The sequence below is a fragment of the Salmo trutta genome, chromosome 15 (assembly GCF_901001165.1).
Source record: "Salmo trutta chromosome 15, fSalTru1.1, whole genome shotgun sequence".
NCBI classification, from domain to species: Eukaryota; Metazoa; Chordata; class Actinopteri; order Salmoniformes; family Salmonidae; genus Salmo; species Salmo trutta.
In genome coordinates this window covers 26,318,606-26,335,348 of record NC_042971.1, presented here as the reverse complement: position 1 = coordinate 26,335,348, position 16,743 = coordinate 26,318,606, and the positions used below count along the sequence as shown (strand labels likewise).

General features: G+C 44.4%; 1 protein-coding gene across 4 annotated transcripts in view; it reads right to left on the bottom strand.

Moving 5' to 3' along the window:
• The window catches only part of arhgap32b (Rho GTPase activating protein 32b), a 232,009-nt gene that overhangs the window by 148,755 nt on the left and 66,511 nt on the right, over positions 1 to 16,743 (bottom strand). For all 4 annotated transcript variants that reach the window (XM_029690801.1, XM_029690800.1, XM_029690802.1 and 1 more), the window contains one exon: positions 458 to 577. In XM_029690801.1, the coding sequence (XP_029546661.1) occupies positions 458 to 552 (95 nt within the window). In that variant the 5' untranslated portion in view covers positions 553 to 577. The remainder of the gene's footprint in view (positions 1 to 457; positions 578 to 16,743) is intronic.

Genomic DNA, 16,743 nt, shown 5'->3' with positions numbered 1-16,743 from the left:
AGAGTGAGAGAGAGCGAGAGACACAGAGAGAAGAGAGGGACACACACACAGAGATGAGCACCCCACACAGAGAGTGAGAGAGAGAGAGAGATAGACACAGAGAGCTGAGAGAGAGTGACACACAGAGAGAGGACACACAGAGATGAGAGAGACAACAGAGACACAGAGGACACGAGGAGAGAGAGGAGATAGAGAGACGAGAGAGAATGAGACGAGGAGAGAGAGAGAGAGAGAGAGAGAGAGAGAGAGAGACAGACAGAGAGAGACAGAGACAGAGACAGAGACAGAGACAGAGAGAGAGAGAGACACACAAATGCATGCCTTTACTCTCTCAGTATACACAGCCAAATACACAGCTCCACCTGCTTTGAAAACTAGGTTGTGGTTTGAGAAGCCCCCTTTGGCCAGGGCAGCTATAGAGGAGTAGAGGTGAGCGCGTCGTGCTGCTAGGTCTTACCTGTCGGAGATGTCATGGCTGGCTGCTTCCGTGGCGCCGAGCAGTCCTAGAGCTGCACTCCCCACTGCTGCAGCAGCCCCACTGCCTACCTCCATGATACTGACTCACCGCAGGAGTAGCCTGTCAGAGTGGGAGGGAGGAGGGAGAATGTGGAGAGGTAGGTGAAGATAGACGGAAGGGAGCGAGGGAGAGCGAAATCGACAGCATGACAGTGAAAAAGAGACGTGTGCAGAGGAAGGTGAGGGGGAAGATTGACAAGGGGAACAGAGGAACGAGAAGGATAATCTGTTATTTGTGTGCTTGTAGCCCGGGGGGGAGGTCACATTCAACGAGCTGCAGATGAAATTAATTTAACCCCCACTATGCTAGATAAGCAACGCCAACAAGTACCAATAGACGGCTGTGGAGATGGTAAAACTACAGCACTACATTTTATATCATCTTTGAGAAGAAAAAAAACATGTAGCCTATTGGGTGAAACAAACCTAATGTACAGAAGCATTCAAAAACATGAAACCTTTAATTCCTCAGAAACTGGAGATACCCCACACGTTATTTGCTACGTTTTTAATGAATCGAAATATCAGTGCCTTACCAGTTGATGCCAACCAAATAGAATACAGGTCGTTTCTTACCAGATGCCTTTCATTTAACCATATTGCATTAGTTTGGTGTCATATTTAAAAGGATTGCAGGCAGGGAAATCCGCCAATGCTATTCAACGAGATAGTGACAACCAAGGACAATCTGTTCACTGTCACTGCTGTGCATTTTACAGGATCAACAAAAGCAGTGTTCTTCACAGGGCCGACGTTACGCTTAAAGTACATCAACACAAGGAATGTCAAACGGTGTCCGATTTTGTCACGGTGTTGTTGTGGACAGGATTAAAGCACAGACCGCCGTAGAGGAGGAGAGGAACACAGGAGAAGAGGAGGACAAGATCGAGCGTGATGAACACAGAAGAGAGGAGAGGAAAAGCCCACACACAACAAGGCCTCCCTGAACGTCGCTGCTCTGTATCCGAAAGGGAGGCGGACGCAGAGAGAAGCAACATCATAGGAAGAATGGCAGGAGGAAACAAAAGATAAGGAAAAGAATGGAAGGAAGAAATAAACTCCCACATGTCACGACAGACACGGCTCGCGCTGGATGTCCACACACTCTCCCCTCATGTTCTGGTGTGTGTGTGTGTGTGTGTGTGTGTGTGTGTGTGACAGCGGTGGTGAGACGTTACCCACCATTGCGGACCGATTTGGAGCTCTCAAGTACTTCAGAGAACCCACTCGACAAACATACAAACACTTATAGTGCAATGAGACTTGTGTAGTTGCATGTAGGGAACAGGGTCTCTTCCTGAATTCACTCATACCAGGATTTGTATAAGAGTTGGCAGACAGTTTCCTTCTATACTGGGGCATGCGGTCATCTCAGTGAGTGATGAGTAGTAACCTCATGGGGGAGGTATTAATATGAACTGAGCGGGACATGAGTGGGACCTGGTGTCATAATACCACTCACATTCAACCTACTGTCAACTTCCCTTCTGAAATCATTGGACATATGAGTCCATGTGGTGCTACGGGAGGTTGTGGGTTGACTCACACTTCTACTTCTCAGTGAGTGAGTGAGTGAGTGATAGAAACATTCAGAATGTATGACAGAGTTAATGCATGTGTCACATACTTTGTGTCAAAAGGAGTATGTGTGTGTGTGTGTGTGTGTGTGTGAGAGAGAGAAAGCATGTGATCTGTGTGAGAAAATGTGTGCGCGTTTGTGTGTCTGCCAGAGAGGCAGGCAGCGAGGGGCCAAGCGAACCGGGCATCACACGAATACCTGATGCAGCAAAATCCCCATAAAACGTCCGACCTTGCCAGAGGACAGTGCATCTGCTCCTCCGACGTCACTGAATCCCAATACACACCGGACGTCTGGAATAACACACCGGGCGTCTGGAGAAACACACCGGGCGTCTGGAGAAACACACCGGGCGTCTGGAGAAACACACCGGGCGTCTGGAGAAACACACCGGGCGTCTGGAGAAACACACCGGGCGTCTGGAGAAACACACGGGCGTCTGGAGAAACAGGCGGAACACCGGGCGTCTGGAGAAACACACCGGGCGTCTGGAGAAACACACCGGGCGTCTGGAGAAACACACCGGGCGTCTGGAGAAACACACCGGGCGTCTGGAGAAACACACCGGGCGTCTGGAGAAACACACCGGGCGTCTGGAGAAACACACCGGGCGTCTGGAGAAACACACCGGGCGTCTGGAGAAACACACCGGGCGTCTGGAGAAACACACCGGGCGTCTGGAATAACACACCGGGCGTCTGGAATAACACACCGGGCGTCTGGAATAACACACCGGGCGTCTGGAATAACACACCGGGCGTCTGGAATAACACACCGGGCGTCTGGAATAACACACCGGGCGTCTGGAATAACACACCGGGCGTCTGGAATAACACACCGGGCGTCTGGAATAACACACCGGGCGTCTGGAATAACACACCGGGCGTCTGGAATAACACACCGGGCGTCTGGAATAACACACGGGCGTCTGGAATAACACACCGGGCGTCTGGAATAACACACCGGGCGTCTGGAATAACACACCGGGCGTCTGGAATAACACACCGGGCGTCTGGAATAACACACCGGGCGTCTGGAATAACACACCGGGCGTCTGGAATAACACACCGGGCGTCTGGAATAACACACCGGGCGTCTGGAATAACACACCGGGCGTCTGGAGAGACACACTGGATGTCTGGAGAAACACACTGGATGTCTGGAAAAACACACTGGAAGTTCAGGGGGTGAGGGGTGTTGATCAAAGAATGGGACGATCGAAGAAATTCAAATCTCTGCAGATGACTTTGGGAGCACATTGCATTATGGACCATTAAATATGCAGTGGCCAGGCAAGCCCCACAGGTTACTCTATAGGAAAATCAATACTCAAAAGAGATGACGTTCGCTTGTACGATCCAGTCGGTTGAAAGAAAGTAATACAGTATATCCATAGGGATTGACAACGAAGTGTTTTTTTAAAAAGGGAGAAACTACTGGTTTGTGTTCGGATTGACCACAGAAGAACCAATTTAGCCTCAGATTATACAGTTGAAGTTGGTAGTTTACATACACTTAGGTTGGAGTCATTAAAACTCGTTTTTCAACCACTCCACAAATTTCTTGTCAACAAACTATCGTTTTGCAAGTCAGTTAGGAAATCTACTTTCTGCATGACAAGTATTTTTCCAACAATTGTTTACAGACAGATTATTTCACGTATAATTCACTGTATCACAATTCCAGTGGGTCAGAAGTTTACATACACTAAATTGACTGTGCCTTGAAACAGCCCAGAAAACTCCAGAAAATTATGTCATGGCTTTAGAAGCTTCTGATAAGCTAATTGACATCATTTGAGTCAATTGGAGGTATACCTGTGGATGTATTTCAAGGCCTACCTTCAAACTCAGTGCCTCTTTGCTTGACATCATGGGAAAATCAAAAGAAATCAGCCAAGACGTCAGAATTTTTTTTGCAGACCTCCACAAGTCTAGTTCATCCTTGGGAGCAATTTCCAAACGCCTGAAGGTACCACGTTCATCTGTACAAACAATAGTACACAAGTATAAACACCATGGGACCACGCAGCCGGCATACCGCTCAGGAAGGAGACACGTTCTGTCTCCTAGAGATGAACGTACTTTGGCGCAAAAAGTGCAAATCAATCCCAGAACAACAGCAAAGGATCTTGTGAAGATGCTGGAGGAAACAGGTACAAAAGTATCTATAGCCACAGTAAAACGAGTCCTATATTGACATAACCTGAAAGGCCGCTCAGCAAGGAAGAAGCCACTGCTCCAAAACCACCATAAAAAAGCCAGAGTACTGTTTGCAACTGCACATGGGAACAAAGATCGTACTTTTGGGGAAATGCCCTCTGGTCTGATGAAACAAAAATGGCCATAATGGCCATAAAGACCATCATTATGTTTGGAGGAAAAAGGGAGAGGCTTGCAAGCCGAAGAACACCATCCCAAACGTGAAGCACGGGGGTGGCAACATCATGTTGTGGGGGTGCTTTGCTTCAGGAGGGACTGGTGCACTTCACAAAATAGATGGCATCATGAGGGAGGAAAGTTATGTGGATATATTGACGCAACATCTCAAGATGTCAGTCAGGAAGTTAAAGCTTGGTCACAAATGGGTCTTCCAAATGGACAATGACCCCAAGCATACTTCCAAAGTTGTGTCAAAATGGCTTAAGGACAACAAAGTCAAGGTATTGGAGTGGCCAACACAAAGCCCTGACCTCAATCTGAAAAAGCGTGTGCGAGCAAGGAGGCCTACAAACCTGACTCCGTTACATCAGCTCTGTCAGGAGGAATGGGCCAAAATTCACCCAACTTATTGTGGGAAGCTTGTGGAAGGAAATCTACCTGAAACGTTTGACCCAAGTTAAACAATTTAAAGGCAATGCTACCAAATACTAATTGAGTGTATGTAAACTTCAGACCCACTGGGAATGTGATGAAAGAAATGAAAGTTGAAATAAATAATTCTCTATTATTCACACATTTCACATTCTTAAAATAAAGTGGTGATCCTAACTGACCTAAGACTGGGGATTTTTACTAGGATTAAATGTCAAGAATTGTGAAAAACTGAGTTTACATGTATTTGGCTAAGATCCTGCCTGTTTGGCCTTGTCCGGGGGTATCATCGGATGGGGCCACAGTGTCTTCTGATCCCTCCTGTCTCAGCCTCCAGCATTTATGCTGCAGTAGTTTATGTGTCGGGGGGCTAGGGTCAGTCTGTTACATCTGGAGTATTTCTCTTGTCTTATCCGGTGTCCTGTGTGAATTTAAATATGCTCTCTCTAATTCCCTCTTTCTCTCTTTCGGAGGACCTGAGCCCTAGGACCATGCCTCAGGACTACCTGGCATGATGACTCCTTGCTGTCCCCAGTCCACCTGGCCGTGCTGCTGCTCCAGTTTCAACTGTTCTGCCTGCGGCTAAGGAACCCTGACCTGTTCACCGGACGTGCTTGTTGCACCCTCGACAACTACTATGATTATTATTATTTGACCATGCTGGTCATTTATGAACATTTTAACATCTTGACCATGTTCTGTTATAATATCCACCCGGCACAGCCAGAAGAGGACTGGCCACCCCTCATAGCCTGGTTCCTCTCTAGGTTTCTTCCTAGGTTTTTGGCCTTTCTAGGGAGTTTTTCCTAGGGAGTTTTTCCTAGCCACCGTGCTTCTTTCACATGCATTGCTTGCTGTTTGGGGTTTTAGGCTGGGTTTCTGTACAGCACTTTGAGATATCAGCTGATGTACGAAGGGCTATATAAATAAATTTGATTTGATGTATGTAAACTTCCGATGTATATACACTGTATTATATCTTATTCTACGCTTCTCTGATATTGCTCATCCATATATTTATATATTCTTAATTCCATTCCTTTACTTAGATGTGTGTATTAGGTATTTGTTCTGAAATTGTGAGATATTACTTGTTAGATATTGCTTCACTGTCGGAACTAGAAGCATAAGCATTTCACTACACCCACAATAACATCTGCTAAACACGTGTATGTGACCAATACAATTTGATAGTCTCCCTCTAGTCATGTTTTAAATGTTTAGAAAATTCACAGTATCAACTTAGCTGTAGCTTTCTTTAATGCCTGCTACGTTACTGCAGACACGGTCATCTGAGCCATCCCATTGGCCAGCGGTAGGCCTACAGTGCACTTGATTCGCTCACCAGGCCTGCCGGGAAGGCAGAGTTTGTCAATTCAGACACTTGTAATGGTTCAAAATGGCAGCAGTTCGCCTACTCGGCTCGCAGGGCAGCTGAATCGAGTGCACCTACTGCCAAAAGCCTGAGACGAATACTAAAAACTAGAAACAAAAGGCTCTATCGTTTGGTTTCTTACAGAAATGTTTTTGCTCTAGAATGTTGAGTGAAGTTCAATCTTGTGCTTCTCTCTGTGAGCTGACATTTCTTCTGCTCAGCAAGAGGGCACATCGGCTGTAATGTTATTCTAGTCACTCTAATCATGTTAAATTCTGAGTAAATTGTAACTTTTGAACTATATATCGGGTTTGCACTATTGTTTTTCTGATGCACTTGTCTATTGACTGAACATATGTTCATAAACATTGAAGGAAAGAATCATTTTATGGGTGAACACATAGCAGAGGTGGGACCAAGTCATTGTTTTACGAGTCACAAGTAAGTCTCAAATCCCAAGTCAAGAAAGGCAAGTCCGAGTCAAGTCTCAAGTCAAGACCGACAAGTCTCAAGTCAAGTCTCAAGTCCTAATGTGCTCTTCACCAAATGGAATACCATTTCATATTTTTAACAAGAGTAATAGTTAGTATATTATATTTAAGCAAATCATGAATGCTTTGAAAAATATTTATTACTTTCCAAATAAACATTATATTTCCATGGAAATACATGGGTAGCCATGAGCAAGTCCCCCCCCCCCCCCCCAATAGTGATCGACTATCGAGGATCGCTATGGGGGCGCACTCAGGCGATGTAGGCTTGTACACAATCGCCCAACCGTAACACACAAACACCCTCTCTGTGTGTGGTTACAGTAGGCTAACGTATGTCAATGGTTTCAAGAACAGCAGTAACGTCAGGCAGGATTTAGGCTTCCAACTGCCTGGCCAGTTGTAGCGCAATCTCGGGTGCAATGATCATGTTCCCGCACTGACTGACTGACTGTGGAGGCTCATTGATTTAACGTTACGTTAGCCTACATGCTACACTAGCAAAGTTATATGTAGCTGTCGGCTATATTAGCCACGACTTACCGTTCTTTGTGCAGCTTCAAATGTCGAACAAAGTTTGAAATTGTTGCGCCTCAGTCTAATTTTCTTACCGCATGTTTTGCAAGTCGCAATCCGTTTTTTTGTTGATACAGCGTCGTCTTAATATCTGAAAATAATAATTTGGGGTATCATCTTTCCAAGGGCTCCATCTGAATTCACCTGCCGACGTTCGTCTGCACTGCCACGCACAACTTTTTCTCCGCTGGCACAATTTGATTGGCTGCTGTCCGATTCAAACTGTAATCCGTTAAATGAAGAGTTGATGCGCTGCACACTTTTTTAATAGCATAATTTGTATTATTTGGACTTGGGGAGGGTATCAAGTCAGTTCGAGTCATAAGGCTCAAGTCCAAGTTAAGTCACGAGTCGTTGTTGTTAAAGTCAAAGTCGAGTTGCAAGTCATCATATTTGTGACTCGAGACCAAGTCATGTGACTCGAGTCCACACCTCTGCTTTATAGCCTCGTGTCTGGTATAGTCGCCCTGTCAGAAAGAGACCCAATGCGTCCAGCCCCTCGGTATGTGTCTGTGTCTTGGGGTGTTGGATTGTGAGCATAAAGACATTTCTGTTCTCGAAGTGAATGAACAATAAAGTACATCTTATCCTCTCTCTCCTAGGCTAATGTCCAGTGTGTGAAGCCATGTGGTTAAGCTTCAGCTGCTGGGGTGGAGGAATTTTACAGACTGGAGCAGAGCTAATAAAGGAAGCACACAACTAGAGAAAAGTACAACAAAGCCCAGGGTTGACTTTTAGGACTCCAGAAGAGGGGATAGGGGGTGGCATGGTGCATCCATCAAGATTATTTTTAACTAAATGACCTCTGATTCGTTTCATTTTTGTCTACTGAGCGGAAAATGGGAAAGTGCTGTATTTGAGGCATATGAGAAGCATGCCTTTTTATTAGACTTGAACGCATGCATGTGGTTGTCTATTTGTGACAACCTAAAACATCTGTGAATTGCAACACTTCACAGTATTGCACCATTACAGAGGCAGCAATTTGGATAACGGTGTCCTAGAAAGGCTGTGTGTGTGTGTTTGGAATGTGATCCGACTGTCGATAAAGTTGACTGTGTTTCCTGCCATGGCTGACCCACACTAATGTGAACAAGCTGGGGGGGGCCGGGTTCTGTCTCTACAGAGCATGACCTCATCCGAGGTATTGTCAGGCCAGCAGATATCCGACTAAGTATCTGTTACATACAGCCATACTGACACACGGTCAAACCATAACAAATGTCATATCCAAAGTAAAGTTTTTACTAACATCCACATGGCAGTCACAGACATTGAAATACATGGATACGGCATAGATAAATAAAAGATGAAAAACATTCAGGTTAATTACATGAAAGACGTGACAATATGTTCAACTTATCAATTCAACTACATTGAAAGATCATGGTCTCCTTTATGATGGAAAAGAGGCTACAATTCAGGTATACATTTACAAAACAAGCACAAATTAAGCATGTTAACATTCCGTCAATGTTCTGAATAATGAATAGGACGTTATGTGTGTAGCCGACATTACATGGGAGGTTAAATCCCACAGTAGATAGTCTATACAAGCCGGACGTCTGGGACCCAGTGCATCACGTATGAGGCATCCAGCACATGCTTTCTGTCCCGTAAATCACAGCAAACACTGATGCCAAAGGGCACAAATAGAATTGTGCCGCACGAGCACACACACACACGAGACGATCCATTCAACATTACAAATTGCATCTTCCGCTTTAAGACAAGACAAAGGTTAAGCTGATCAACAAACTTCAACTGTGCAAATAGGCAATTACAGAAGCCCATAGACACGGTGTGAACTGCATGGCAAAGACAGAGAGAGAGACAGAGAGAGAGACAGAGAGAGAGAGAGAGAGAGAGAGAGAGAGAGAGAGAGAGGAGGGCAAGAACGAGAGAGAGAGAGAGAGAGAGAGAGAGAGAGAGAGAGAGAACAAGAGAACAAGAGAGAGAACAAGAGAACAAGAGAGAGAACAAGAGAGAGAACAAGAGAGAGAACAAGAGAGAGAACAAGAGAGAACAAGAGAGAGAACAAGAGAGAGAACAAGAGAGAGAACAGTGAAAGCCAGCAGGAAGGACAGAGGGTAGGTCACAGTGAAAATAAAGAAGTGAGAGCATGAACCATTCATTGCCTGGGGGCAAAGTAAAGTGTGAGAGATACACACAGAGAGAAAGAGAGAGATAGAGGGCGAGCAGTGAAAGCCAGAGAGACATTTCTGACAAGCAAAACGTTTTGGGACTATGTCAACAACGGACTAATGAAACAAATACCAAAAGGTCGTTTTTGGGTGGTGTTCTCCTTTAATGCTAGAAAAACACAATTTAACTAAATAAATGTTATTGATTTGGCAAATGGCCCTTCACAATGTTCCATTCATCCATATGGAATGACCCCTGCCCTCTGTGTAAAATATGTAGACTTAGTAGTAGAGACATGTGTGTTGGATAAGTCAATTAGGAATTAGTCCTAAATCGTGTTTTAAGAAGCTTAACTGTATCTATTTCAAAGCTCAAGAAATGTTAAAAATGTACTAATTACTGGTCTAAATCACCATACCACTTTGAGAAAAGTCCATTTAGACTGCTGCCCAAGGCTTTGACCTACACTTCTCATTTGCAGGGTATTATCACACTAACAAGTACAGTGTGCAGCAAAATCATTTGGCTGTGGACAAATGAAGTCCAGAAATAGTCCTTAAAGGTGTCAGGTTTCCTGCAAAAAAAATCCAGAGACCAACCCTGACTGCACTAAGCAGACAGGGCCGCAAAAACAAAAATAGTGAAAAGGTTTCAGGATGGAACCTAAGCAATTACACACTTACATCTACACTATATGGGGCAGCAGGTAGCCTAGTGGTTAGAGCATTGGGCCAGTAACCGAAAGGTTGCTGGATCGAATCCCCGAGCTGACAAGGTAAAAATATGTCGTTCTGCCTCTGAACAAGGCACTGTTCCCCGGTAGGCCGTCATTGTAAATAAGAATTTGTTCTCAACGGACTTGCCTAGTTAAATAAAAATATAAAAATACAGTGCATTCTGAAAGTATTCAGACCCCTTCCCATTTTCCACATTTTGAAAAAATATTTTGGGAAATATCTCAATAACGAAAACATATTTTTTGGTGCAAATTTCAAAAAGGAAAATACTGAAAAACCTTATTTACATAAGTATTCAGACCCTTTGCTATGAGACTCAAAAATGAGCTCAGGTGCATCCTGTTTCCATTGATTATCCTTGAAATGTTTCTACAACTGGATTCGCGTCCACCTATGGTAAATTCAATCAATTGGACATGATTTGGAAAGGCACACACAGTTGACAGTGCATGTCAGAGCAAAAACCAAGCTATGAGGTTGAAGGAATTGTCCGTAGAGCTCAGAGACAGGATTGTGTCGAGGCACAGATCTGGGAAGGGTACCAAAACATTTCTGCAGCATTGAAGGCCCCGAAGAACACAGTGGCCTCCATCATTCTTAAATTGAAGAAGTTTGGAGCCACCAAGACTCTTCCAAGAGCTGGCCGCCCAGTCAAACTGAGCAATCGGGGGACAAGGGCCTTGGTCAGGGAGGTGACCAAGAACCCAATGGTCACTCTGACAGAGCTCCAGAGTTCCTCTGTGGAGATGGGAGAACCTTCCAGAAGGACAACCATCTCAGCAGCACTCCACCAAACCAGATGGAAGCCACTCCTCAGTAAAAGGCACATGACAGCCCGCTTGGAGTTTGCCAAAAGGCACCTAAAGGACTCTCAGACAATGAGAATTCTCTGGTCTGATGAAACCAAGATTGAACTCTTTGGCCTGAATGCCAAGCCTCACGTCTTGAGGAAACCTGGCACCATCCCTACGGTGAAGCATGGTGGTGGAAGCATCATGCTGTGGGGATGATTTTCAGCGGCAGGAACTGGGAGACTAGTCAGGATCGATGGAAAGATGAACAGAGCAAAGTACAGAGATTTCCCTGATCAAAACCTGCTCCAGGTTGTAATCCCTGCAAAAGGTCCTTCAACAAAGTACTGAGAAAAGGGTCAGAATACTTATGTAAATGTGATTTCAGTTTATTTTATATAAACTAGCAAAATTGTTCAAAAAACTATTTTTGCTTTGTCTTTATGGGGTATTGTGAGTAGATTGATTGGGGGGGGGGGGGACAATTTAATTTTAGAATAAGTCTAATGTAAAAAAATGTGGAAAATGTCAAGTGGTCTGAATACTTTCCGAATGCACTGTATAATAAAATAATTCTAGCATAGAATTTTTGGGGGTAAAATAATCATGTCACAATCAAAAATGATTAAATGTATTAATTTATACATCAAGAAAAAGATGGTAACAAAGAGGCCCTACATTACATTGAGTGATCGAGAGAGAGCTCGAGAGAGGAGTGAAAGCCAGCAGGAAGGACAGTGAAAAGAGAGCGCAGGCACCATTCATTGCCTGGGTGGAAAATAAAGTGTGAGATACAGAGAGACAGAGGGGGGGAGAGAGAATGAAAGAGAGAGCGATAAAGAAAGCGTGAGTACTCAGAAAGCAGTGATGGAGAAGTCGGTTGCTGCATTAAATGCTCAGAATGCAGTTGCTCAGAAAGGATTTGGACAGGATATTCAGACAAAGGCAACAAACCCTGACACCACTGAACAAAAAGTGTATAAAAGCATGACTAATATGATTGTCTTGAGAGAGAAAAAGACTACAATGAAAAGCACGAGTGTGCTTGTTTTTGTAGAGTAGCCTAAAATGGTAAGGATGCTGAATTATGCTTTGCCATCATTGACGAGATTATAAAATAACGAGGATAACTAAGTATACTGTAGCCGACAATATGTTACGTTTATGGTTGTTTAGTGGCCCTTTGATTGGTCAAAAACATCCCCACAGATTGAACATTAAGCTTAATCAAATACAGCCTGTGACAACAAAGCTTCAATCAAATCCTTTCATCTCCACTCATACTGTCATGCAACAGGTAGCTAGCTTTTTCAATAGGCTCACTGTTGGGAGTGACTCAGCAATTCTCTCCTTAAATGTCAGGAATGGTGTTTAGGCCAGGTTCACCTCTGTCCAATCACTGCCAACCGTCTCCTTTGTGTGCCAATATAACATTGTGCCAGAAAAGTGACAATTCCCTTGTCAGATTTTGGTCCCTTTTCTGCTACAGCACACACTCAATGAAAGTTTCACATCTAACATAAAAGGTTAAGTGAGAAAGCAAACCAAAAATGGGAAGAGACCCCAGATGCGTTGTCATGACAAGCAACACGGGGTAATATGCCTACTGTATACCCAAACTTATGTTTCAAACTGCTGTTCCAAGGTGCTCCATCAACCGATTACAGTGGGATATGATTGATGAAGTTGACTGTCAAGTTAACTTCTGGACTTGTCTGCTGCTTGTTGCTACTTTGCCATCTGCTTAACTTCTCTTGGGTAGGGGGCAGTATTTTCACGTCTGGATGAAAAGCGTGCCCAAAGTAAACTGCTTGTTACTCAGGCCCAGAATCTAGGATGTGCATATAAACTGTTAGATGTGGATAGAAAACACTCTAAAGTTTCTATAACTGTTAAAATTATGTCTGTGAGTATAACAGAACTGATATGGCAGGCGAAACCCCGAGGACAAACCATCCCCCCCCCAAAAAAAAATCAGCCTACCACTGTTTTCAATGGCTGTCACTTTTATTATAAGGCAAAATCCTCCCAGATCGCAGTTCCTAGGGCTTCCACTAAATGTCAACAGTCTTTAGAGTTTCAGGCTGGTTTTTGGAAAAACGAGCCAGAAATTGTAGTTTTTCTAGGTGGCTCCCATTTTGGCTGTAGTGTTTCCAAGCTCGTGGAAGTGCGCGCGTTCTTTGGTATTTTTCTCCGGCAAAGACAATAACGATTCTCCGTCTTAAACCGTATCGTTTATGTACGTATTTGGGTACCTAAGGTTTGATTATAAACGTTATTTGACTTGTTTGGAAAAGTTTATTAGTAACGTTTGGGATTCATTTTGTATGCATTTTGATGGAGGGAAACCAGGTGGATTATTGACTGAAGCGCGCCAGCAAAACAGTTATGGATATAAAGAAGGACATTATCAAACAAAAGGACCATTTGTGATGTAACTGGGACCTTTTGGAGTGCCAACAGAAGAAGATCAAAGGTAAGGCATTTATTATATCGCTATTTCTGACTCGTTGCGCACCTGCCTGGTTGAAATATGTTTTTCATGTTTTTGTATGCGGGGCGCTGTCCTCAGATAATCGCATGGTGTGCTTTCCCCGTAAAGCCTTTTTGAAATCTGACACAGCGGCTGGATTACAAGAAGTTAAGCTTTATTTTGATGTATTACACTTGTGATTTTATGAAAGTTAAATATTTATAATTCTGTAGTTTGAATTTCACACTGCAATTTCACCGGATGTTGGCCGGGTGGGACGCTATCGTCCCACCTGCCCATAAGAAGTTAACTTTTCGTTTTTTACTTTTAATAACAGATTAATTAAAACCTGCATTAACACATTTAAGAACGTCTACGTTTTTTCCTTGCTTGACTTTTTTCATTCAACTTTTTCACCCCTGCCGCTTTATCTGGACATGGTTCTACAGGACCTCGAATAGCCGAAAAAGCTAAGTAGTAACATTAGCATTATGCCATCTAATTGCATTCGCTGTACTCATAATATACAAGATAACTATCGCCTTATGGTGAGGAGAGCTGTGCTGCAAGCTTCAGAGGCAATCGTTACACAAGGGCAATTTAAGTGTGGATGAAAGAGCGTCTGTGCCACCAGTAAGTACAGATCGTAGTATAAATCCCCCGGCACAGTCCACGCAGCCTGACAATTTTCTCACGGCTTCTGGAAGGAAATGCTGTAGGAATGCTCAACCGGTGTCGATCATTCAGCCGACAGAAACTTGCAACCGGTTCAACGACTCAGCAACGAGTCGGCGTCAGAGGCCGAGCATTCTCAGGTCTCTCCTCCACCCGTTACGGGGTCTGAGCAGCCGAAGCCTCCCACCATTAGCTCTAACAAATTAAAAACCCTAGTCATTGGCGACTCCATTACCCGCAGTATTAGACTTAAAAAGAATCATCCAGCGATCATACACTGTTTACAAGGGGGCAGGGCTACCGACGTGAAGGCTAATCTGAAGAGGGTGCTGGCTAAGGCTAAAACTGGCAAGCGTATAGAGTATAGGGATATTGTTATCCACGTCGTCACCAACGATGTTAGGATGAAACAGTCAGAGGTCACCAAGCGCAACATAGCTTCAGCATGTAAATTAGCTAGAAAGATGTGTCCGTATCGAGTAATTGTCTCTGCCCCCTCCCAGTTAGGGGCAGTGATGAGCTCTACTGCAGTCTCACAACATCGCTGGTTGAAAACTGTTTTCTGTCGCTCCCAAAATACAGAATGTGTAAATAATATGCCCTTTTTCTAAGACTCACCCACAAACAGGACCAAGCCTGGCCTGCTGAGGAGTGACGGACTCCATCCTAGCTGGACGGGTGCTCTCATCTATCAACATAGACAGGGCTCTAACTCCTCTAGCTCCACAATGAAATAGGGTGCAGGCCAGGCAGCAGGCTGTTAGCCAGCCAGCCAGTTTACTGGAGTCTGCCACTAGCACAGTCAGTGTAGTCAGCTCAGCTATCCCCATTGAGACTGTGTCTGTGCCTCGATCTAGGTTGAGCAAAACTAAACATGGCGGTGTTCGCCTTAGCAATCTCACTGGAATAAAGACCTCCTCCATTTCTGTCATTGTTGGAAGAAATTGTGATCTGTCACATCTCAAAATAGGGCTACTCAATGTTAGATCCCTCAACTCCAAGGCAGTCATAGTAAATTAACTAATCACTGATCATAATCTTGATGTGATTGGCCTGACTGAAACATGGCTCAAGCCTGATGAATGTACAGTGTTAAATGAGGCCTCTCCTTCTGCAGGGATGCAAACTGGTGAGGGCCCAAAAAGGTGACACTGGGTATCGCTGGACGGGGCCACAGTGTCCCCCGACCCACTTGTGTCTCAGCCTCCAGTATCTATGCTGCAATAGTCTATGTGCCAAGGGATGGGGGGCTAGGGTCAGTCTGTTATACAGTATCTGATGTCCTGTGTAAATTTAAGTATGCCCCCTCTAATTCTCTCTCTCCCTCTCCCCTCCCAGAGGACCTGAGCCCTAGGACCATGGCCCCAGGATTACCTGGCCATGTACTCATATAATCTCCACCTGGCACAGCCAGAAGATGATTGACCACCCCTCAGAGCCTGGTTCCTCTCTAGGTTTCTTCCTAGATTCCTGCCTTTCTAGGGAGTTTTTCCTTGCCACTGTGCTACTACATCTGCTTTGCTTGCCGTTTGGGGTTTTAAGCTGGGTTTCTGTATAGCACTTTGTGACATCTGCTGATGTAAAAAGGGCTTCATAAATACATTTGATTGATTTCCCATTTGCCATACAGGTCAGCGGTGAAGAGGATCCCCACGTGAAGAACAATTGAAAAGGCTGAAAAGAATCGCTGTCCCTCCCACGGGTACGGCCATTACAATGCTGATTATAGCTAATTTGCCGGCAAAACCCAGAGGCTTCATAATGCTCCTCAATGCCCAATGAGCAGCATTATGAAGCCTCTGTGGTTGTTTGTTCCAATGCAGGATTTTGTGAAAACACCTGAAGAAGCTATCCATGTTAGGTTGGTTGGTCCCTTTTATATCACTGACAAAACAATACTGTCAGGAACGATTGATACCGTTGATTATCCATCTATTCCAATTCTGAGCTCTCGAGACATGTATTGCTGCAGATATTCCTGCACCAAAACAATGGTAATCCCATCGTCTAGTTTATGGAAGCTGACGTGGGGAGGGAAAGACCTGGTGAATAGATCTGGGACTGCTGGTATGGCTGGCTGACATGGGAAGCTGGCTGCCCCAGAAATAACTGAATTAATAAATGAATGGATGAGCGATAGGAGAGATGTTGGAGCAGGGAGTGGAGTCTTCCAGGCTTGGACAAAGCCCTTCAAATTTGGTGGATTAACAAAAAGGATCTTCCACTCAAATCAATGCAGTTCGGTACCCAGACGAGATTGGGCCCAAAAGGAGGTGTTGCGGCGGTCACACCGTGTGAGCAGCACACAATCAGCACACAACACCTTCCCATTATCTCCAGAACACTTCCCTGGGAGCTTTAACTGTCACAGAACGGATACACAGGGGAGAATAGGGTTATGACTAAACTGAAATCAAGATACAACATTTCAATTTTGCTATGCCCAGCACGAATACTAAATCCAGGCAAGCAATTACTTTGTTAAGAGACCATTAGAATGTGATTGAGTTGACGTAGCCTATCAGCTGGAAACAGAAAGCTGTTTTACAACAGGTACTAATTATTCAGACAG